This window comes from Trichoplusia ni, chromosome 1, assembly GCF_003590095.1.
Source record: "Trichoplusia ni isolate ovarian cell line Hi5 chromosome 1, tn1, whole genome shotgun sequence".
NCBI classification, from domain to species: Eukaryota; Metazoa; Arthropoda; class Insecta; order Lepidoptera; family Noctuidae; genus Trichoplusia; species Trichoplusia ni.
In genome coordinates, this window is record NC_039478.1 from 7619458 (window position 1) to 7644256 (window position 24799).

General features: G+C 37.1%; 4 protein-coding genes across 7 annotated transcripts; 3 read left to right on the forward strand and 1 right to left on the reverse strand.

Moving 5' to 3' along the window:
* Positions 1-99: 99 nt before the first annotated feature.
* Positions 100-3941, forward strand: LOC113492845. 2 transcript variants are annotated; one of them, XM_026870548.1, is made up of 8 exons: positions 100-336; positions 629-712; positions 797-867; positions 1235-1418; positions 2136-2341; positions 2717-2842; positions 3300-3326; positions 3574-3941. In XM_026870548.1, the coding sequence occupies exons 1-8, from the start codon at positions 228-230 to the stop codon at positions 3838-3840; spliced, it is 1074 nt and encodes a 357-aa protein (XP_026726349.1). In that variant the 5' UTR covers positions 100-227; the 3' UTR covers positions 3841-3941. The 2 variants fall into 2 exon arrangements, with proteins under 2 accessions (XP_026726349.1, XP_026726340.1); XM_026870539.1 differs by having other exon boundaries at positions 629-867.
* Position 3942: 1 nt separating this feature from the next.
* Positions 3943-9064, reverse strand: LOC113492838 (cytochrome P450 4c3-like). Its single transcript, XM_026870527.1, has 10 exons — positions 8901-9064; positions 7795-7884; positions 7591-7701; positions 7147-7332; positions 6636-6832; positions 6419-6485; positions 5670-5853; positions 4938-5089; positions 4310-4495; positions 3943-4118 (listed from the first exon to the last, which is right to left on the reverse strand). Exons 1-10 carry the CDS (start codon positions 9055-9057, stop codon positions 3958-3960), a joined length of 1491 nt encoding a protein of 496 aa, XP_026726328.1. The 5' UTR covers positions 9058-9064; the 3' UTR covers positions 3943-3957.
* Positions 9065-10792: 1728 nt separating this feature from the next.
* Positions 10793-14030, forward strand: LOC113492921 (cytochrome P450 4c3-like). Its single transcript, XM_026870655.1, has 10 exons — positions 10793-11318; positions 11412-11501; positions 11576-11686; positions 11902-12087; positions 12266-12462; positions 12610-12658; positions 12743-12920; positions 13172-13323; positions 13401-13583; positions 13661-14030. Exons 1-10 carry the CDS (start codon positions 11162-11164, stop codon positions 13810-13812), a joined length of 1455 nt encoding a protein of 484 aa, XP_026726456.1. The 5' UTR covers positions 10793-11161; the 3' UTR covers positions 13813-14030.
* A 77-nt stretch (positions 14031-14107) lies between these two features.
* Positions 14108-24784, forward strand: LOC113492866 (protein smoothened-like). 3 transcript variants are annotated; one of them, XM_026870579.1, is made up of 10 exons: positions 14108-14270; positions 18796-19453; positions 19666-19879; positions 20427-20547; positions 20634-20712; positions 20906-21130; positions 21397-21598; positions 21727-21897; positions 23136-23339; positions 23540-24784. In XM_026870579.1, exons 2-10 carry the CDS (start codon positions 18796-18798, stop codon positions 23934-23936), a joined length of 2271 nt encoding a protein of 756 aa, XP_026726380.1. In that variant the 5' UTR covers positions 14108-14270; the 3' UTR covers positions 23937-24784. The 3 variants fall into 3 exon arrangements, with proteins under 3 accessions (XP_026726380.1, XP_026726371.1, XP_026726389.1); XM_026870588.1 differs by lacking the exon at positions 14108-14270 and adding an exon at positions 16966-17435; XM_026870570.1 differs by lacking the exons at positions 18796-19453; positions 19666-19879; positions 20427-20547; ... (4 more) ...; positions 23136-23339; positions 23540-24784 and adding an exon at positions 14360-17097.
* Positions 24785-24799: the final 15 nt, after the last annotated feature.

Here is a 24799-nt window from a genome sequence, read left to right on the forward strand (position 1 = left end):
AATTTAGTTGGCAAATTAGGAACTTGCGCACTCACTCTTTCAACGGAAAATTATAACTGGCTTTTTCTTCACTCATTTTAATCATGCTAAACATTATGAAACCTTTGCCTACGAAACGTTTTTGACACAGTTTTGACGTACGTCAGAAGTGACAGCATTAAATGACGTTAAATGGTGTTAGAGTTGTATCTAAAAAATACTAAAGCGCTCGACCAACAATCGACTTAATGTGCGGAAGCACTATTTGGCAGGACCAGTTTCCGTTTTATAAAGAAAGGTTATATCACCAATATTCATATAAGTTCCAAAAGGCTTTGGGACATTTGCTTGCCACAGGTAAATGGCTTACGAGATATAGTTGTAATATTCCTAATAACTTATTTGACTCCCAAGTAAAAAAGATGTCAAGAAATACTGTTGGTAAGCAATTTACCTGTGTTGAGGCTTTAAACACAGCGGTTGCGAAGTTAAGTTATATTTTTTATAGGATTGCAAGGTACCTTTTTAATTTAAACGGACGTGCTCGAATACATTTTGTTATGATTACTTTGTAAGCAGACCATGCGCTGTTGCGCAAAGATAAATGAATAGTTTTTGATCAAATGAAACTCAGTTTTAGCTTCAGCAGGAAAACTGAATAAAATTAAATACCAGTTGATTGTTAAAAACCATAAAATGGGTGCTGGGCAAATTGGAGGAATAGCCACTTTGGGTAATTGCTCCATTAATAAAAATAATAATAACTTTTTTAGAAGTGTTACAAGGTCATTAAATTGTATGTTTATTCATTTTGCAGTGGATATGGACTTTAACAATGCTGCTGGGTTTCTTGGCACACCAGCAGAAGTAACGGAAGGTCAATATATGGTAAGCGTGACTATAAGTTCATTAAGAAGTAATTTACCCTACCGAAATCAGCCAAGTGCAGTGCAGATTGTGCGGCAATTACATATTCAAAATCCTTGACTATACATATCGAGTTACCAGAGTCGCCAACATCGGCTTTCAACCAGCGAATATCGTGGTCTCTGATTGATTAAACATGGCTAATACAAAATAAACTGACATGCATTATAATGATATACCTACGTAGAAAGATTCCATCAGCAATCTCTGATGAAATTTGTACAGGGGTAGATTGAATGCGTTGATCTGTACGAATGAAGCTTATTGGCAGCAAGTTGAGTAAAAAGAGAAGAAAAATCTGATAGAAATGATCAAACCTTGTTTCCAGGTTCACTATTTATCACATGCCATGATGTTTTGCATGGGTGTACTCATAGAGGCTCACGTTGTTCTCACGCCTGCTACTTGCGTAATTGGAGAGCGATATAAGTTTAATGTAGTTGGCGGCACGCACAAATTTTTAGAAAATGCCGGAGTCTCACGAGGAGTTCATCATCTATGCATTCATAAAGGTAAGTGCCTCGGTTACCTCGGACACTGGAGTCCTACCGCCACGACTTATTATTGCTTGTCTAGAAGAGAGATGCCTCTCTACGCAGTGTATTGCGCTATCACCTTTCCACAACCAACCTCTGGAACTTGGATTTAATAAATATGTCTAAGTAACATTCGATTCTGTCTTGAAACTTGAGACAGACAGACTACTAAATGATGAACTTACTATCTAAACAGAAGCCTACTTTCTTAATAAATCATTTTGACAAGTCCTTCGTCCAATAGTGTACAAGGTTTTCCGCTTTGGACTAAGAACTTAGTCGTTTTGATTTGCCGATATTCTCCTTTAGCGAACAACACCTTAAGTTGAAAGCTTGTGATTTCGGATTTTTAAGCTCCTTTCGCCTCTATCAGTCTCTCACGTGATATCGACTTCAGCAAATCAAAAACTATAATAAAAAAATATCTCTCAAGCGCGAGTCGGATTCACGTGACAAATTTAAAACCGTTGCCTAATAATAATAACAACAAGGGTTCTGTAAAATACAGGTATTTTAAAACCTTCACCTTATCTTTGTTTTTGTTGTCTTTACGGCAACAGAAATACAAGACCTGTGGAAATGTTGACTGCTTATATGAAATACCAATAGCCTGACAAAGGGACAGAAAGCGGAACCTGTGATAGGATTCCGATTATACCCGGAACTTACGGAACATATTATTTTATTTTGTAGGGTACAACACTTCATTACGATGGTCAGATTGTATGACGGATAACATAGCATTATTGGTACTCAGTTATCAGTTTTCATTTCACCAACCTGAAGAGGGCGCCGATTTCTTGATAAATCGTGTACGATACGGGGTAACTGCCCCAAGAGACGAAAGTCTTTACACGGACACATCTTGCAAGTATTATGGCTGGGGTAGCAGGAGAAATGTAAGTAAGTCTAGTCGGTAAAACGTTTTATTTATTTATTATATAATTCTATTATATGAGTGTAAAAATCGCATAAAACTCCTAATATACGGCTAGAACGAAAATCGCCTGATAGGCTAGTATTAATACATTGCGTGCAGTTTTGAACAATCTAACCGTTTCTCTTTTATAAGTCGGAGTACGTCTACTGCAATTGAATTGTACATGATTTCTTGTAATTGAATATGAAGAAACGATCCGTAACTCCGTACCGTTGGTAATCGAAAAAAAGAGATCTTCATAGATTATTATTCGAAAATTCGCTAATTAATGGTTCGTTATGTAAGAGTGGTTTTGATTTTCTATACTAATCATAATTATTGTCTAATATTTTAGGGTTACCTGATACCACTGCTTATTGTTCTGCATCGCATGAGCGTCCATTTATTGCCACGGCATAAATGTTTGGCGATGTTTAACTACCAAGAGAAATATCTATGCATTCAACAGGGACATTGTAAGGTACTGTTATATAGTTACTTACTTACCCCGTTGGCTTAGCGTGGCGTTCCGTGGCGTTTGAGTTTTGAAACTTAAAAACATAAAACATCGGGCGAGACGTGTCAGCTAGTTCACAACTATTTAAATATATTATGTGATTAAGTATAAATGTATAGATCAGAATATCAGATATAGATGTATGTAATTTGTTATGACCTGGATTTGTTTGGGCGAGGTGCAGGTTCGATCCTAACGCAAGCTCGCAGCAATATGACTTTTCAAAGTTTAGACCACTGATAAGCGGTGGATGGAAATATTATAAAGAAAAATGAATTCTAAGTATTTCAATCTGAAATCCCGACCTGCAGTAATCAATTGCTCAAATCTTCCGTCTTTGAGAAGCGGCTTGTGCCCGGCTGTATGACATAAATAAGCTGGTGTAATTACATAATATATTTGAATGAATGTATGTTTTCAGACGCCTAAATTCGGAGCACTATGCCCCGTAAGTATACGCAACTTTGTAAGTCTGGATTACCTTCAAACGGTCATTTCATTGCTTACTTGAGTAAATAGCTTATTGTAAAATGCTTTATGTACAAAGTCATACATCACATGCAGACTAAATTACCATTTACGGTGAAGTTGTCATTCAGTTATTATGTTGAATGTTAATGTGTTATCTATTAGAGTAAGTATTATCTTTAATTTCAATCTATTTTTGCAGTTATTGATAGTCAATTTTTTTATAGGATGACGTAGGCTCCGTCATTGTATGTTCTGGCTTTGCGCAAGGAATGATGACGTCTCGATTAGTAGATCGGCCCTGCGGCGTAGGTTTCTTAGACCTAAGCAAGTACAACAAATTTTTAACCTGTGGAGTAGACGATTCTCGAGACGTACTTGACCATGATACGCACATGGAGTATGACTTTACAACGGTCACCTTTCATCGCACACCTGCTCTCGCGACCCCAGCCTTAAATGCAAGTCGAGAAATCAAAAATGAACCAATGTAAGTTTTCTTGTAGTAACTAATTATTTTTCGTGTACATAAATTTACACTCCGGACTTCAATTTAAAAGTGGCATTTTCTACAAAATATACTCAAAATGTTTGATTTAAATGTTTTAATTTTAACCTTGATTCGTCCTCTTTAATATTTTAACTTGGTGTCCATTAATTGGAAATAAAAGCACTTCGATTTTGAGAGCACCGATGTCATCTGCTTCGATTCTGTACGAGCGGACTATAGTTGATATTAGGCTCTTCATGATCAGCATTCCAAAATTACGTCCTGAAAATATTTTGAATTAGGTAGTTATTTAGTCAAGTAAGAGAGCTAACTTATTGCCTAGTTCTTTCTTGAAATGCATTTTGTAGATTTTTTGTTGAACTCTACTAATTAGAAATAAATCGATTGACTACAGTAATTGAAAATTTTAAACTTGCTCGTCATTTAAACATTTTGATATATAAATAACTAACCTATACAATTTCTGGCACCATAACTGAAAGGGATAAAGGCGGCAGGATGTCTACCAACTGATCGCTCTGGCAGAAACCTGTCAGGGTCAAACTTATCAGGGTTAGGGCCCCATGCAGCAGAGCGGTGTAATGCGAAGGCCCCTATTACTGCACCAGCGCCTGCTGGCACCGTAGCCCCGCAAGTAGCTGTGGATGTAATGTAAATTATAGATTCAGTTAAGTATCTGGCAGGAATGCATAACTAAAGACATGTACTCAAGGACGTCAGCTACGTTTACTTATCTTATTTTTTAAACATATTATCATTTTGATTCGGATTATTCCCATCCAATAATTTTCGCCAACCCGTTTTAGGGCGAAACTTTTACCCATCTTTTTTATAATAACTATCGTGAGACTGATTCATTATTAAATGATGTAACGGTTTACTCACGCGTATTTATCGGTGTCCGGAGTCCTTAATCATGAGCAGACGCGGCGGGATCGCGAGTCGAACTGGTTCGAGTTCCGAAGCTAGTCGGGCTACCCCGATAGATACGCGTAAGTAAACCGCTACATCATTTAATAATTTTACCCATCTGTTTTTCGGATTTCTTTTTGAGAATAAAGATAAATATAAGTTACTTACGGAGGTAAATATCTTTATCAACGTTTCTCGCAATGATTGGCACAACAGTATACAGTCTCATGCTCTCTTTTATAACTCGCTCCAAATAATACATTTTCTGTAAATCGTCTTTCGTGGGACTCCTTGATGCGGCACCGAAAATAGATTGTTGTCTGAAAAAAAAAACTTGAATTATTTTGATTTCAGATCTTATTGAAGGCTCATACCGTTTGTAGTATGAAGCGGGTTGATTTTTGTCAAATCTGAACAATGATGCACGCTAATTGTAAAATTTAAATTTTTTTTTGAATAAAATATATTTGACCACGCCCAAACCACTCTCCGTGGCATGTCGCGGGTTTGATCTAAGCCTATGCTTGTCCTGAGTCTGAGTGTTTTTGTGCTCGCCACTTGAATGTTTGTGGAACCCCAGCGGAGGATTATATTTTTTAGTGCGGATGCTTTTTGGCATGTTAATTGTTTGATGATCGTTATTAAATTTAGAATGTTAATTGTTTAATAACATAATGGTTTAGTCACATGTATGTTACGATCGCTGGTGAGAAGTCACGAGTTAATTCTACTTAGGACTCTGCCACCTCGTCAGCTTCGATTGATTAAGCATGGATAAGGGCTCCGAGTCGGTCAAAAACAAGTACCGCGATACTGATAAATACGCATCACAAAACCACTTTCAAATATTAAGATGAATTCGCTTTGTCAACGTTGTTATAATAGGTATATGAGACTTACTCCAAAAACACTTTTTCCTGCACATCTTGGTGCGCGCCTAGCAGCACGATGGTGTACGCTATGACGAGCGCTGTAGTGTCATTGCCAGCAATCGTGATGGAATCAATATGCTCTCGTAGTTGCTCATTTGTAAACTCTATTTCCCTACCAAATAATAAATCTAGGACAGATCGGAGTTTACCTTCTGAAAAGCAGGGAACAGTTTGAGTAAAATTAATAATTTATTTTTATAGGAAATAAGTATCTGTTCATATTTATATTTAGTTATGTATATTTAAGTACACACAATTCTGATTTATTTTGGTATATTATAATGGCCTAAAAATAGCAATCAGAAAATTAGCATATGACGGGCCCTATGTCTACATTTTTTTTGCTTTAAAACCAATAAGCAATATTATGATTGATCAAATTGTTTGAACTGGCTAATATTAGCCTGACGCAGGAGTTTAATTAAATAGGAATTATTTGAATATTTAGTTTCGTAACAATAAGGAGTCTACGACCTATTTGGTCTAAAATAGTAATAGTAATAAATCGGGTTACAATGTTTACAAATTTTGCATGAGTGTTAAATTTTTCACAGATGAATTTTACGGTTGTTTACATTTACTGGTACCATGCTTCTAATCCTCTTACCGTAGCAATTACTTTTACTATTAAAGAGCACGAAATGACTTCGAAGAGCATAAGAAAGATGAGCGAAAGAGAATCAATATTAGACCAGTACCAACTAAAGGTGCCTTTACCTGGTTGCTTTTTTAAACCATTTCCATCCTTATTCCTCTCATATTCCAATCGTTTCTTTTGTACAACCTGCAAGATGAGCATTACAACTTTATAGATCTGTTTTTATGCCTGTGATCATTCCTTAAACCTCTCAACAATAGGTTCGTTTGAATATGCTTTATTAAAAAGAGAAATTCATAGTCCTTTAATTTAATCGAAAACTTAAATAAAACTTACTTCATCGGTGAATTTGTGTGTAATTAAGATATTTTCGTTCTGTTGTTTAGCATAGTGCGTTAGATTGAAGAGGAATTCAGGCTGGAGCCAGACTTTAAAGAGGCGCATGTTCAGGATCGTCATGACAATGTGTCGAGCGCGCAGGTACGGCGTCTCTGGGGTCCGTTGGACATCCATGCGTTCTCCCATAGCTGTCTCTAGAAACGAGAATTTATTCTAACATCTTTTAGTTCAATCCTAATGTAGGGACCGACGCTCCCACTCAAGTAGAGATGTGAAATTCAAACAACGTGCTATCAGTACTTAATGATTCGAGCGCTCATTGCTTATTTAAAAATATGTGGACAAAACATTTACAGCACATAAAATTCGGAACAGCTTTACGAAGGTACTCACCAGGAGATCTGAGAAATTAGAAATAAATTATAAAAAATAGACAACATTTCTTTAAAGACATGTAATGGTCATAAGGAGTTTGTTTAGAAAAAAAGATGGGTATATTTCAACTTACCAAACACAATATCTAGCGTGCAAGCAGTAATATATTTTAAAACATCGAAATTTCCTCTATTTGCCTGTTCGTGGAGGCGACCGATGAGGACTTTTCCTTGCTCCGCAATCACATCCAAGTATTCTTCCACGACTTTGTTATGGAATATCGGTAACAACACCTTCCTATGTACCTTCCATAGGTCCACTGCGAAAGAACAAACTTAGATGTAGTAGTACATGGGAATATTTTTTGAATTATCTCTTCCCAGTGAATGAAAACTTAATTTGTAGAGAATAATCTTAAAGACAATATCACACAAGTACTAGAAGACTGGACTGTGTCGTACCTACTAGTAGTAAAGCGAAATATTTACTAAGATGACTGTTTACCGAACCAACATGCAGTTTCCATGATCTAAATGATAATTCTAGGGTAGGATTAGAATCAGTAGTTATATTTTACCGGGGGCTACGAAGAGACCGTGGCCCAGCCAAGGACGCATAAACCGATACACGGAGTCTTTGTCGAGGCAGTTTTCCAAAACCACTTGCGCATCTTCAGGGTCAGCTATAGCTGCAAAACGAAAATAAAAAAATCGTTCGAAATAGATAAAAATAATACTTCTTAACGCATTGTTCTGTAGTCATAAAAAGGCTTTGAACTTACCGACATAGAGTTTGGGGCCAAGCCAAATCTTTGCAGAGTTTTTATGTTTGGCCGCTAAATGCGCTACGCTCCATAGATTTTTCAATATTTCTGAAACAATTATATCTCCGTATAGAAGAAATTACATTAAGGACAATAATTTCGTTCGGCAAACGCTGTGTAGGACTCCTCCCAGCCCTACCGAGCGATGCCCTAAAAAGTTAAGGTAAGGTAAGACCTAAAAAAGGTCTCGCACTAGATGAGGAGGGTGTTGTGGCGCATCTTGGGGGAAGCCTATGCCCAGCATGGACCTCGACAGGCTCAATTGACTGATTAAACCATTAATTATAGTTTTTTCAACGAATAGGTCTAGAATATGACGTAAAAGTTAAATGGGCAGACCTTCTTGTAATAATTCGGTCCATGCTATCCATTACAAACATAATATGATGATTGATGAAGCACTTTGGCGTCCCATGCTGACGTCATTATTTTTACTTTGTCATCTTAAAACTTATTTATTTAAGATCTAAGTACACATTGTGCATGCAAGCTTTTTGTTTACTTAACCAAAGTAAATATTGCACAGATGTCGCATGTTTTAAGTTAACTGTATGCATTTACTAACAAGAGTCCTGGAGTACTTTGGTCAACACATGTGGCGGCACTGTAAACAGCTCGAGTATCAAACAGTAGGTACGTTATCGTAACCAACATGATTATTAAGTAGGTAACGACTGCGGAGGTCCGAACCTTGGCCTTGAAACTGATGGACTCTTGAAGAATGAAGTGGGTAAGTGGTTATTGTTAGTCAAAAGCTTTATTATCATAAAAGCACTATGTAAAGCCTAAGTTATTACGAAGTAGGTCGTATACTGTCACTACACTCGGCCAATAACTACAAATTGGCATGGAGTTAGAACTAGCATCGAGAATTAGCATCAGATAAATATCAAGCAATATAAAATATTAGAATGATCGAAAAATAATCGTCATCTAAAAGGAAGTTCACAGATTCATATTTCTATTTCAAATTGATGTTTTTAATCTGTTTTCAAATATGGCAGTTAGTCGAAAGAGAACAAAAGAAAGAATATCTATTTAGGTAAAATATAGTTAATACGCACGTTGAGTATCCCCAATGAAGATTGAAGCGTTGCCAATCAGCGGCAGAGTAGGCGGCACGGGCAGTTGTGACGTCATGCGATCCATGCGCTGCGCACGCGCAGACCATCGTATCCAGTACACGCAAACAGCTAGCAATAACACGGCTAGAATAATCATGGTTAAGAACTGAAAAAAATAGAAATTTCATGGTAATATGAAGTTAAATTTAAACCTTATGAAGATGGAGATTTTTTTTTGTACCTGGTGGTTGTAATTTTATTTATCCGACTGCTTTAAAAGTTTTATTTCAGTTGGTCTCTTTTAATTATGGACAGAAATTTATTTATTTATTTCTCTTCATCACAAAAATACATACCTAGTACCAACATAACAGACACTATGCTAGGTAAGACTTGAGCTGTTTGTTTTGAAACGATCATTTCTAGAGCTACAAAGTGTAGTAAATAGACGAGAACTTCGAAATTGTTGATTGAAATAAAATATTTAACGAATTTATACATTCTATGTTCGATTGGAAACATACGTTTTTGTGATCTAAACAAGTTATTTTTTATTTTATTTAATTTTGAGCAGTTATTTTTTTTAATAATTAAACCGAAGGAACAGGTTTTGATAATTGTTCTTAAATCGAAAACGATTTAGCGGAAAACTGAGATTTTGTTAAACCTCTAAATGACCATCTCTAGGCGAATAGACGAAGCTTAGCTGCGGAAGTATTTATTTCCTTGCAGAAGATTCTAATTGGCTAGTATACCTACCTACTCTCGAGATTTAATTTGAAAATTACGGTGTATTGTATGTTTATTAAATGTACAACATTCTTGAATGCTAGTGGCCAGTGTATTTATTTCGTTAATAACATTGCAATTGAAACAGTATCGAAAATAATTGGTATTATATTTTTTTAGTACCACATAAAAATCGAAAATTATTTAAAAGTAATTTTAAATTATATTCTTCCGTAAATTGTAAACAAGTAGGTAAGCTTTTCCTAAAAAGGAATTTACCTACGCAATTCGATCGTATAATATACCTATTCTTGCTTGATTCATCCTCGGTCTATTCAATGAAGTATTTAAGCCTGGTTACCGAATCCGCTATTTTCAATGGCCTAAGAATTAATGAAAATAGGATAAAAAATACACTTTTTTGTATTCTTCTTAGCCTTTTTAAACACAAAAATTGGAAATTCAGGACGGGGCAGAACCCTCACGGTCAATACAAGAAATTTCCGATGATTGCGCTCCCAAAAGCTTAAAAGAATACGAATAATGTCAAATTGGCCATTGTAAATGGCGGAATTGGGGCCCTAAATTGAGACGGACATATCAGTTCTAAAGGATTAAATAACTGATGGATTAAATACACAAAGAGTTAAAAAAAATACAACCTAATCAATACATAATTCATACAATAAATGCAAATATAGACATTATTTTAAATCAACTCATCCCATTCATTTCTGTCTTAAATCAAATTATGAAATTCTTACCTTGATTAAAAAAAAAATCAAATTATTCACAATATTGATTGCAAATCTGCGGGCGAGTATCCACGCTTACGATCACAATTCAACTTAGATTTACTTTGATTGTACGAATCAGGTTCCACATAGGAGGTAAATACGTCTGAGTAAATACGAAACAATCAATTAATTTCTTGAAAGGACGTAGAGTAAATAAAATTATGTGTGTGGGTAAATATTCCTCGTTGAGTGTTCCTAAACCTTACCTTTATCAAAGGCGAAGGCGTAGGTATCTATTCCGTCATCTTTTATCATTTTTCCGTTCCAAAAAACTTTACATACCTCTAAGATAAATTTTAATTTAAGGAATAGTCATTAAGTTCTTTAATTATAAGCTCTAGGTTTTTAAATGCGGAGGATCTGAATTCAAAAAGTATTAAACCTTAAAGCTTAAAACCTTAATTAAATAAGCTCAGCTCTAGACTTGCTTCAACTTACTCATGGTAAAACAATCGATTGCCAGATAAGCAATTAAAATTATAGTATTTAGATAAATAAACTGCATAAATAACTTACGTGACTTGAATAGGTAAATACTTCTTTGTGACAAACGCAAATGTTACCCTTGTATTATAACATCGATGAGTAAAGTACGACGTTACCCATTCAAGTATTTTATGGAAGACCTAAGTAGTTATAACCATTCGGTTTTCTGCTTCGTCTTTCAGTATACTTTAGCACATTACTGTGACAAGTTCTGACAATAAACGTACGCATACTAAGTTATTATAAACAATGTTAGTCCTTGTATTGCTGTTATTGGTATCCGCGTTATACTACTTACATTTTCGACGTTCTCGAAAGCTAATTTATGAGTTTTCGGAAACACTTCCTACTACAGGAGATCTCCCGTTACTGGGACACACGCACTGGTTTATTGGAAGTCCAGAAAGTAAGTTTAAAAAGGCAAGATTTTCTTGAACTCATTTAAATAATGACCGGAGATTTTTTGCCATGTGACAAAAATATTTCACAAACTTTTCAGGAATATTAAATAACGTTCGAACTTTGGTCGAGAACATAGATGAAATGGGCTCTATAAGTAAAGTTTGGATTGGACCAACACTTTACGTCGGTACGTGTATTACAGGTTTAATTTTATTTTTTAAAATGAACTACGCAACATAAAACATAGTAATCAAATTTCAGTTACTTTAAATCCAGAGGATGTGCAAAAGATTTTAGAAAATTGTCTAGAAAAAGACTACAGTTACAAGTTTCTTCAAGCGTGGTTAGGAAACGGATTATTTGTTGCTCCAGGTAAATATAATCTTATTATAATAGTAATATAAGCCTATCTCGTCTAAAAGTCTTATATCTCTTGCCCGCCAACTTCTATAATCTACGCTGATTAAAGGTGCTATCCGAATGAAGAAGTAAGGTTAAGGTTAAGGGTATTCTTGTAATATCTTTTTGCCGGTAGTTTAAACTTTAAAGTAGGTACCTACTGTGTCCAATCGATTGTCTTTTTTCAGTTGATCTCTGGAAGGCTCACAGACGATTGCTTCTTCCTATATTCCACAATCGCATTATCGAGGACTATATCGAAGTCTTTGCTGAGCAGGGACAGATCCTTGTGACACGTCTTCATGAACAAGTGGGAAGAAAACAGTTTGATATTTATGAATACATCACGTCTTGTATGCTAGATATTGTGTTCGGTGAGCTTTTTTTCATTTGTCTTTACTCCAAGCTGGTAAGTCTGGGTAAATAACGAGGCTCCAAATAGTTTGGTAGTTAAAGGCTAGTGTAGCAAATTGCTTGTCCACAGGATGTAGACAAGATGACAAAAACGTAAATGTATGAACACCCATTAATATATGCTTTTTTTGTGTACAGAGACCGCAATGGGTGAAAAAATGGATGTCCAACACAACCCAGACACTCCTTACTTGCGCGCGCGTAAAACTGTCATGTCGATCATAAATATGAGATTATTCAAAGCATGGATGCAACCTGACGCTTTATTCAGCTTGACGACACATGCTGGCATACAAAAAGAGAATATTGAAGCAACACATAAATTTACAGACGAGGTAAAATAGGATGTGTAGGCAAAAAAATGGAAACAGTTATTTTTGCCTATTTCAAAAAATTACAGAATGTGTCCTCTTGCGAGGAGTCTTTGAATAAAATACCGAGATGCGCCGGTCCAATAAGCATCTCAATTCTTCATGTTACAGGTAATAAGGAAAAAAATTGCTGCATTTGAACAATCGAGTCACAAAGAAGGTATATGGCCTATCAAACAATGTAGGTATGTGAGTCGGTATATCATAGAAGCACGCTAAGTAGAAACTCATTTTCTTTTTGCAGGTCGAAAAGATATTTTACAATTACTCCTGGAAAGAAAGTTAGAATTCAGTAATGTAGAGTTGCGAGAGCATATAGACTCAATTACAATAGCCGGTAATGACACAACAGCTCTCGTTATATCTTACGCGTTGTTGTTATTGGGGAGTCATCAAGACGTTCAAGACAAAGTTTGTGAAGAGTAAGTGGACGCACAAATTTACTCGATGTTTCTACATTAAGATTTCACCATGAACGCTCATGCAACACTCAACAAAAGATTGCAGTTCGTAAAATGATTTTAGTTAAAGTAAAACAATGTATATCCAAATAATTGCATTTTCCTATAATTATTGTAATTCTTGTGAGGCGAATTCATAATTTTAAACACGTTTTGCTCACTTGTATTTATCGGACTACATCATATTATTTCATGAATTTATTGTTATACAGAATAAAAGTCATATTTGGGAGCTCACTGAGATCACCTACAAAAGAAGATTTATCAAAAATGGACTACTTGGAGAGGGTTATTAAGGAAACTATGAGGCTCTATACAGTAGTGCCAATAATAGGCCGGAAAACACAAAAAGAACTTAAGCTTTGTGAGTATTTGTCAGAATAAGTACGCTATAATGGTCTTTACATAGTATATTGCCAAAACATTACACTCTCTTTTTAGCTACTTGCTCAATACCTGCTGGCGTAGGATGTGCAGTTGTGCCCATGGTTATGCACCGGTCAAAGAAAATCTGGGGTCCTGATGCTAACAACTTTAATCCGGACCGGTTCCTTCCAGAAAACTGCGCAACCAGACACCCTTGCGCTTTTATACCCTTTAGTTACGGAATGAGAAATTGCATAGGTAGTGAAACTTTCTTATAACTAATAACTTCCCATATATAGGTATAACTTTTAAATTTTACATTATGTTTTTTACAGGACGGCATTTCGGAATGCTAGCTATCAAAAGTATTCTGGCAAATATAGTAAGAAGTTACAAAATTTCCTCAGAAATATGTGATCGTCTTAAAATTGAAATACTCCTATTTCCTGTGACTGGACACTTAATACGCATAGAAAAGAGAGTATAAATATATACAGACGGGATTGTTTTTGATATTATACCCTAATTTAATAATGTTACATGTTTCAATACCAAAGTTAAAGCAATACATTGTGTTTATTTATTAAAGTATGTAGGATTTCTATATTCATGTATTTCATTACTACCTAACTACCATTAACAACACATTTTTTTTTATACGACTTAAACTGGAAATTTCTAAAAAAACCTATTTAATACCTTTTCATTTAGTCGATTTCTAAAACCTTTAGTCACTCGTTGGCGTCATGATTAGTCCAACACTATCGTATAGCAACATGGCCGATTTGCTTGGCCTAGCATTCCAAATAGGTTAACGTTGTGTTCTAAGTTTTCTGTTTGTACATATTACATTGTTTGGTGGTACTTATAAATAAATTGTGTGCTGTGTAGTTGTGAAGAGAGGCGTATATAATGTTATAGTGTATTTTGTTGTGTACGTATAAGGTAAGATTAATACCAAGAACAATTTTTAATTGGCCGTATTCTATAGTTACTTATGGAGGAGATTGTAATGCAGTTATTTCTTTAATTAGGTAACGAAGTTATTAACCATGGATTTCGGACACCCTCCACCAAATTTGGGGATGCCTCCGCCTGGCATGGGCATGGGTATGGGCATGGGCATGGGCATGAACATGGGACCACCTATGGGTCCGCCCGGTAGAAACAACATGCGCCATAACTTTAGGCCGTTCAACTACCAGATGCGGTTTCCACCTCAAGGACCTCTGAACATGACTCAAGATGATTTCGATGGTAAACGCTTACGTAAATCCGTTATGCGAAAAACTGTAGACTATAATGCTGCTATCATAAAAGCTTTAGAATGTCGCGTTTGGCAAAGGGACTGGCGAGACAGGCACGCGTTACAGCCGGACGCTATGTATACACCTGACTTATTACCGCCACCCTCGTATCCCGACAACCCTATAAATGCCGTTACTACCCGTTTTGTTAAAACTGCTACCAATAAAATGCGATGTCCAATTTTTGCTGTTGCTTGGACGCCGGAAGGTCGTCGTCTAATAACAGGAGCTTCTTCTGGAGAATTTACATTATGGAATGGATTAACTTTTAATTTCGAAACTATTCTTCAAGCTCATGATTCCCCAGTGAGGTCCATGGTTTGGTCACATGGTGAAGGCTGGATGGTAACTGGTGATCATTCAGGATTCATTAAGTATTGGCAAAGTAATATGAACAATGTTAAAATGTACCAGGCTCATAAGGAAGCTGTCAGAGGTATTAGCTTTAGTCCTAGTGATTCCAAAATTGTTACATGTTCTGATGATGGTACTTTGCGAATATTTGATTTCTATAGATGTCAAGAAGAGAGGATTCTTAGAGGGCATGGTGCTGATGTGAAGTGTGTCCAATGGCATCCTACAAAAGCACTTATTGTGTCAGGAAGTAAAGACAATCAACAACCTATAAAGCTATGGGATCCCAAGTCTGGGACTGCATTATCTACTCTTCATGCTCACAAGTCTACTGTAATGGATCTGAAATGGAATGACAATGGAAATTGGCTAATTACAGCCTCCCGTGATCATTTACTTAAATTATTTGATATTCGTAAGTTAGGCACAGAGTTACAGATATTTAGAGGTCATAAGAAAGAAGCTTCTAGTGTAGTTTGGCACCCTACACATGAAGGACTGTTTTGTTCAGGCGGCTCTGACGGAGCTATCTTATTTTGGAATGTTGGTACCGACAAGGAAGTTGGATGTATAGAGGGAGCCCATGAATCTATTGTATGGACAATGGCATGGCATCCTTTGGGTCACATTTTATGTTCAGGGTCGAATGACCACACATCAAAGTTTTGGACTAGAAACCGTCCAGGAGATCTCATGAGGGACAAGTATAACCTTAATACATTACCACCTGGTGTTCAAGATGACCATGACTTAGAAGAGCCTGCAGTCATACCTGGCATGGGTCCTGAAGATAAAGTCGAAATATTTTCTTCAGATACTGATAAAGTCATTCCAGGTTTGGATTTAGATACTACATTTGTACCAATGGAATTTGAGAAAAAGGTGAAAAAGGTACCATATAGTAAGCCTATCCCGAGAAATTTCCAAGCTCAGTGGAACTTCGGACCAACTTCTGATGATACTGCTACTGAAGCATTGACTCAAGCTCTAGTTGAATCTGTGCCAGGAGCCATTCCTCTTCAACAGATCAATCCATCAGCAATTTTTATTTACGGTAAACTAATTGGAGTTGAACCAGGGTCAAAATTGGAGAAAGCCATATCCGAAGGACCATTAGCTCTCAAAAAATTTATAGCATCTGGTGAAATTGAAGAATTGCATGATGTGATGCCTCATTTAGAAGATGATGCAGATGATGACAACTTCCAGCCATTTGAGTATCCTGAACCCGACAATGGTGAAGACCCACCAGAAAACGAAAATAATGAGCAAGAAAATTATGATAATTATGATCAAGATAATGAGTATTATGATAATGATATGGATGTTACTGAACAAAACAATGAAGAGGAAGAACAAGTTTTCAATAATGGTCCATCTGATTCAAACAATATGGGTCCTATGAATAATATGCCTCCTCCAATGTCTAATATGATGAGACCACCAATGCCTATGAACAATATGGGACCAATGGGTCCTAGACCTCCAATGGGCCCGATGCATCCCATGGGACCTATGCACATGCCACCTCCACACATAGCAGGAATGATGGGCAGTATGCCACCTATGAGCAACATGCCGCCTCCGATGGGAAATATGGCACCGCCACGTCCGCCGTTTTCTGACAATGGATATAATAAACCTCATTTCGATTCAAATTATGACAACCAACAGTATAATCAGAATGATGAAGAATATAATGAAGAGGATTCATCGTCATACGATCAAAGCTATGACGACGAAAACTATAACAATGAGGATAGTAATGGAGATGAGGGATATAACAATATGCGGAACCAGAGATGGGACGGCGGTTACAGGGGACGAGGTCAAGCGCGAGGCAGAGGTCGCGGCATGAATGGGCATGGTGGCCGAAATAATAACTGGAGAGGCAACGGCGGGCCGCGAGGCACTTCCAGAGGTCGCCGAGGTGGCGGTGCGAACCGCAGCTTCAGAAGAGGTGGAAAACCTATATCCAACTAGCATTACGCCCCCTACTTTGTTCTAATAATTATAATAGACTTTATTATTCATTTCTTACGTTTAAATCGAGACTTTAAGACGTGTTTCGAAAGTGTTAAGACAATACAGTGATGTTGATGCAAAAAGGTTGTACATACTTTTTATTTACGCCTTGTATTTTATTTTAATAAGCTAAAAACATAATAAATTTATATTATGTCTAAAAAGATTAGATTTTTGTACAGGTGTTACCTCCTATACTGCTGAAAACGGTGAGTCAATCAGTTACATTGTCTGTTAATTTAAATGATCAAAAGTTTTACATGTCATTTGTTATGGTATCAGGTAATTCAATGAAAAGGAGCAGAATGTGCTTTCGCATGTTTGGAGCGGGGTCTGCAGCTGCTCTAGGATCTTACACGGTACGGATTTGGAATCTGGCTGTTATTCTTCGAGCATTCATCTCAACATCTTCATCAATCTTATAGTAAGAGCCTGGTATTTTTTGAATTTGTTTTGTCAATAATAAAGAAATAAAGAATATCGAACGAATAAATATTACCCGATTTCCGAATGTAATAAATATTTTGAAAAACATGGGGTTAATAATAAATGATAAATAAAGTCCAAGGGCAGTCCTGTCCTCAAGTGCGTGTCAGTACATAACATTATTTATAAATCGTTTTTAACCTTCTTTATTTTCGTTATTTTTAATTGAGTCCTGAGTACAACGGTTTTATCACAATTTAATTTTAATTGAAAACAGCGTAATTAATAATTGTAGTTTTATGATTCGTTCGTAATTTTTCACATTTACATGTAGTAAATATGCACATTGAACAAAAATGCAGATCTTATTAATTTATGCTTAAAGATTATTCTGCGGTTTCATAAGTACTCTTATTGCATATGTTTATACTGCATTTTGTCACTTTCAATAAATGTTTCGAGACTCGAGTATTTCAATTTTGAAGTTGGTTGAAGAGTTAAATTATTCCTATTACATTTTAATCTTAACAACTGGTTCTTTTTATAGATTTTTGGTTTGTCTAGATTCTGTTCAAAATTCAATTGACGGACTTAATAACGTATTAAACGTATGTTTATTTTTATTGCATGAAAAGAAAACTACTCTGGTATTTTTTCTATGTTCATGGAATGTAAAATAAGTATTATTCCCTGATGTTCTTGGAAGATTTAATAGTTAATATTTTCGTCTTCTAAACTAAATTTAATTCATTAAAACCTTACTGAGTTGCCTGTCAGTAAAGAAAACTACTCTGGTAATTGCTGAGAGTCTGTAAACGATGCAGATGCCACTGGACAAAAGCAAACATTTCTTAGTAGAACTATAGACTTATCAATTATTTTTTAGCACTGCACATTTTGTTTTATGATATGCACATGTAGCCAATGTTACAAATTATAATATAAACAGTATTTACCGTATACTCGTTTCTGAAGTTCTTAAATAATAAGAACCAAAGATACAAAAGGTGGCAAACAGTAGCAGTAGGTTTCATTGAGGCTATGTGTTTCGGTCGATAATGTTTTGTGACAAATGTACTGACCCACCCCGCACGCACCATTTCCTTTTCCCTTGGACAATCGCCGATTTGGGTTGGGACTTATGTTTCACTAAGTAACCATATTATGAATTCTGATTGAAAACAACATTGTAGTATGAATAAAAATTTGAAATTTGAAAGGGTTTCATTTGATACCGTCGTCTACCTACATAATAAAGAAATGTTGAGAACCGAAGTGTAGTTTTAATTTTTTTTTACTTTTTCGCCCCAAGAATTTTGACAATCACAAGTAGTCAAACCTAGCTTCTTTTGTTCCAGATGAACCCTTGGCGATGGTTGAGTTGGCTAGTTACGATATTAACATGTCGAGCAAGTCAGTTCGAAAATGGTGGCGACAAAAACTCTATAACAGATATGAGCGACAATGTTACAGAACGCCTTGAGATTATTAACGGTACGCCAAACTACAAACTGATCAAACCAGATAAAAGCACTCAGTGGTTTCCTGAACGCGAAATCAAACTCGACAGTTGCGTGAGAAGAGCACGCTGTGAACCCCTCAACAAGACTAGCTGTTTAGGGTCGAAGCTGCCTTATGACAAGACAAGCGTACACCTCACATTCTATGACAACCAATACCAAATACAGACGCAACTAGAACTGTATAGAGAACTGATCAATGTGCCAAACTGCTGGGCCGTTATACAGCCTTTGTTGTGCTCTACATTCATGCCCAAGTGCGAGCGAATACTGGGTCAAGACATGGTATATTTACCTTCGTATGAAATGTGCAAAATTACAATGGAGCCGTGTTCTATATTATACAACACTTCGTATTTTCCGTCATTTTTGAAATGCAATACAACATTGTTTCCGTCGAGATGCGAGAATGCTGTACGAGAGATAAAGTTCAATACTTCTGGAAAATGTCTGCCACCGCTGATACACACCGATAAGCCTCTGCACTTCTACGAAGGTATACCATTTAACATGTTATTAACTTGAATTTCTTGTAAACCATCTATCCAGAGTAACTACTGTAAGTTATCAAATTAACAATTTGAGACTGTCATTATTCTTTAAAAAGGAGATGCTATACTAAAAGCATTTTTTTGGCCGACAGCTGGTATCCAAGAGAACGGAGCCCTTTGAAATGCCTAAAACTGAATATGAATTTTTATAATGCAGGTATATCTGGGTGCGGGCTACCATGCCGGGATCCTTTGTACACGGAGGACGAGCACCAGCAGATCCACCGGCTCGTGGCGTGGGGCGCGGGAGTGTGCCTCGCTCTAAACCTATTGACTGTGGCCACCTTCCTTATTGACTGGCGCAGCGCCAACAAGTACCCCGCACTTGTCATCTTCTACATCAACGTGTGCTTTGCCGTCGCTTCTATGGGGTAAGTTACCTTTTATATAACTAAAACTTGCATAATTCTTCATGTAAATTTTGTGAATGATAGCAGTTTTATCGCCTAGTACAATGAAATGACCTTAATTCTAAAATGCCACTCAGTGTGAGATTTGCTGTGTCATCCTAATTTTTGGTATGCATCCAATTCAGTTGAATAAACAATATTTTTAACACACCAGACAGATATCTATCCTAATGCAATAAAATAAAAACTTTAAAATAATGTAATCATGTAGGTCATCAAATATTTTTATATGACTGAATACATATAATTAGCACTTGTTTGAAACAAACTTATACATATCTATTCTATTGTTCCATTGTTTTTATTTGGACATGGAACACGCATTTGAAATAATATGATCACAATTATCATAATATAAAATAATGCTTGAACTATTTGGAACTGAATACTACAACTCTTATTTGATACTATCTAAAATCCCGAAAAAAACACAGTAAAATCTTTTATATTAATTATTTAAATTTTATGACCGTCGCGTACATATTTTAATTTAATAAATTTGTCGCAGATGGCTCATACAATTTGGCGTGGGATCCAGAGATGACATCGTGTGCTCAAAAGACGGTACGAGGAGACAAGGCGAACCTTCGGCAGAAGAGAATCTATCTTGCGTTGTAGTTTTCGTATTGGTGAGTTTATTTAAATTATAATCACAAATTACCTACAATGTAGTTCCTTTTAGTTTTTTAATGGTATTCCTTTGCATTCTTTATAGGTGTATTACTTCATGATGGCAGCGTGCGTCTGGTTCGTCATTTTTACATATGCGTGGCATATGAGCTTCAGAGCCTTAGGTATGTTTAGGTGTTTAATAAATTCAATTAAAGTTTTGCTGTGAATTGCTCTTGTTAATTAAACGAAATTAAAATTATGATTTCTATACAGGAATCAAATTTAAGGTTTAGTAATGAAACCTTAACAGGCTTGATTATTATATGTCTATGTTTTATGTATATCTAAAAATGTCACTTTTATCTTTCAAACCAGGTAAAATTCAAGATCGTATTGACAAGAAGGCAGCATACTTCCACCTAGTGGCGTGGTCCCTGCCGCTTATCCTTACCATCGCAACGATGGCGTTCGGTGAGGTAGACGGCAGCAGCGTCACCGGCATATGCTTCGTGGGTTACGTCAACCATCCTATGAGGGCAGCCCTGTTACTCGCTCCGTTGTCGGTTGTACTAGCTTTGGGCGGATACTTTCTACTCAGAGGTTTGTTGGTCCCTTTAATACTGTTACTAATTTTCCATAACAATGTCATGACAAAAATGGTTATTTTGACTGCCGTCCCGCAGATGCTTAACGTGTGGGGATTAAATGATGTTTGCGTCTAATATGTACTTGAATTTTATTGGTTACGAAAAAAAAGAAGTTATTTAAATCCGCAATAATATTCTTAATGCAAGCACCATAATATTCTTACAAATAACTGCTTACAAGATTAATATCGTGTTTCTTATTGTGTATGTTTATTGCAGGCGTGTTCTCATTAATCGCGGTGCGCGTGTCGAGTAAGGACGTGATATCGCCGCGCGCTGCCAACAAGATCCGTCAGACGATTACGCGCTGCTCGCTCACCGCCGCCCTCGTCGCCGTCTTCATATGCGTCACTTTCGCCTGCCATATATACGAGTTTCGGAATGCTGAGCTATGGAAGGAGGCCTTCAAGAAGAATATCATGTAAGTTATTTTTTATGCTTTTACTCAATAAGACATACAAATAAAATGTTAGTTAGGGTTAATAATGCAACATTTTGCCTATATGGCATGGAAGAGGCCTTGTTTATAAATTGTGAACATTCTGGCAGCTGTCGCCTCGAAGCGCTGAAGGAGCCCGAGAAGGAGTGTTCAGCGGGCGTGCGGCCGTCGGTGTCGGTGCTACAGCTGCGCCTGCTGTGCTGCTTCGCGGCGGGCGCGCTCATGGCGTCGTGGACTTGGACCGCCGCCGCCGCCGCCGCCTGGAGGCGCTACGCGGCTAGGTGTGGTGCTTTATTATAATACTGCTTTATAAACATTATACAGGGTTTCGCCTTAAATCTTCGAAACGATGTCGGTTTTGATGTCCTTTCTGTTGCAGATAAGATGTTGCTCTGTTAGTCAGAGGAAATGAAGTAACAAAAGTCAATTATTAAAACATGAGTTAGAGATTTTTTTTAATAAACTGCTATAACCCAAGTTATCTTCGACGGAATCCAGATTCCCTTTAGTCCCGCAGTGAAGAACCTTGGGCTACATATGGATAGTAGGATGTCTTGGGATCTGCAGATGCAGGAAACCAGTAGGCGGTTATTTGCGTCTGCGGGATCCTTGAGACGGTTGCGGAATTTCCTACCCACTGCTACAAAAATTGCGCTTGCACAATCTCTTCTTCTCCCTGTTCTTGACTATGCTGATGCCAGCTATCTTGATCTCAGAGAGGACCAGCTGAATAAACTTGAACGTCTTCAGAATGTCTGTATAAGATTCATATTTGGTTTGCGCAAGTGGCTTCCAATAAGACTTCGTCGGAATGCTCATATACTTTCCTTGCTTTATAATATTCTTTTCCACCCTACAACCCCTTTTTATCTCAAAAATCGTTTTGAGTTTATTTGTGATACACATGCAAAATCTCTCAGGTCATCGGAAAATCTAAAACTGAAAATGCCAATGCACTCGACATCATTTTATGACAAATCCTTCACGGTCCAAGCTACACATCTGTGGAATGCATTGCCCGTGAGTATTAGACGCGCGCAGTCACTTGCCGTTTTTAAAAAAATGGTGAAAGACCACTACTTGGCTTGTTAATCGTGTCACCACACTGTAGGTACCTATTATTATTTTATTTTTCTAATATCTATCACTCTTAGTATTTACCTAGTTTATTCTATGTTTTAATAATATGTTTACGCAGTATATATATATTTATCTAAATGTACGCCATTAACTACCCCGTTTCAAATTCTTCCATAATTCGATTCCATCCAAAGGTTGTCTGGAAGAGATTGCTTTTTAGCGATAAGACCGCCTTTTGTACTCATCATATTATTTGTATTGACCTAAATTGTTTTTCCTTATGGTGTACAATAAAGAGTATTCTATCTATCTATCTATCTATAACGGTTTATTCATGCGTATTTGTTGGGTTTGACAGACTTTATTAATAGCGGATTCAAATCAAATAATCAAGTATTTGTAATGAAATCATAAGTTAGTAATGATTGCGGTTGTGCAGGAAATGTGGGTGCTCAGTGGAAGCGGAGGTGTCCCGGCGCGCGCGCAAGCACGAGCTGATCGCGCGCGCCTACCGCCGCCGCGGGGAGTTCGCCGCGCGGGGGCGACTGTCCATCTCGCTGGGCGGCTCGCGGCAGGACCCTGTCGGACTCTGCATCGACCCCACCTCGCCCGCAGACTACCCTGACGACGCCAAGCACGAGAGGTAAATGAACTCACTGATTGTTTCGCAGAATGGCACAGAATTAAATTCCTTTTGCACTTGGACTGATGCTTAAATCAATATAAAATAATACTAGTGTCTTTGATGAAATGTCAAGTTTGTTTATTGCCGTAAGTCGTTTTTGACGACTTTTGACACCTAACTAATCATTTAGTAGGTCTAAATTTATTCGTGATTTACAGCGGTGAACTGTCGTCGTCGTGGGCGGCGACTCTCCCGCGCTTCGTCAGGCGTCGCGACGCGCTGGTCCTGCCGACACATACTCACCACTCGCTGAGCTCGACGCCGGACCGGCGCAACTCGCAGGACTCGCAGATCAGCATCAGCCTCCGCCACGTGTCGGTGGAGTCGCGCCGCAACTCTCTGGACAGCCAGCTGTCTGTGAAGATCGCCGAGATGAAGACCAAGGTGGGTCGCCGCCGGCCCAAGCACAGCAAGGCCAAGCGCAAGGCGCGCGCCGCCTCCACCCGCAAGGAGAGCACGCCCTCCATCGAGAGCCAGATCAGCCGCTACTGGCTGCAGGCCGTCGCCGCCAACAACGATCCGTCCCGAGAGGAGGTCAAATTCAGCTTCGACTGATACGAGTCATATCGTGATATATCCAAATGTACGCCTAGCATTATGGAAGCATTGATACTTATAGTTCTTAGGGATCACTAAAACTTATAATACTTTACACTACGTAGTTTCTAAGCATAAAAGTTCAAATTAGAATTGCAAATGCCCAAAGGTGACTGCTGACTGGAACAAAAGATGAGATAAGCTGCTAACTATTAACCCGTTTTATTTTAGGGTTTAATCAAATAATAGTCCCATACAAAGCATATTAGTAAGGGAAAAAATAATTTGTGATTTATCATTGAAGATAAGAAAACAAAGACTGAACAGAATCTCTAGCAGGCAATGTTTTATATTGCTCCTACATTTTAAAAAGTCCATGACAATGCATTTTTGTGATAGCCGTGACCTCGACAGTATAATTATGTGCCATAAAGTGCTTTGCAATAGGCGAGCGCGTAAGAATCAATTTATATCATAACTATTCTATGAAACGATATTGTTACAAACTTTTAATATTTAACTTTTTTACGAATATTAATTGAGCAATAATTATTCGTTGCTAACGTTAAAAGCCGAGTACAAGATGTGGTTGTGACACCAGTTTTTATGTGAGGCTATGATTTTGATGATGTGGACAATTACATCGCCACTTTACATTTACTACGTATTTTAGTATTAAATGTATCTACAAAAGTTTGCACTTGGCAGCTACAATAAGACTCACATTTATTTTTAAGACATGTATTTAATTTTTATTAAGTCTGTGCTAGCTTTAAATTTTGATATTTTGTATAAGTTTACTACCAATAATTTACTTGTAATCTTAAAATCGCAATGTTTGTACAATAAATACATATGTTTTTTAATACTTGTTTTAGTCG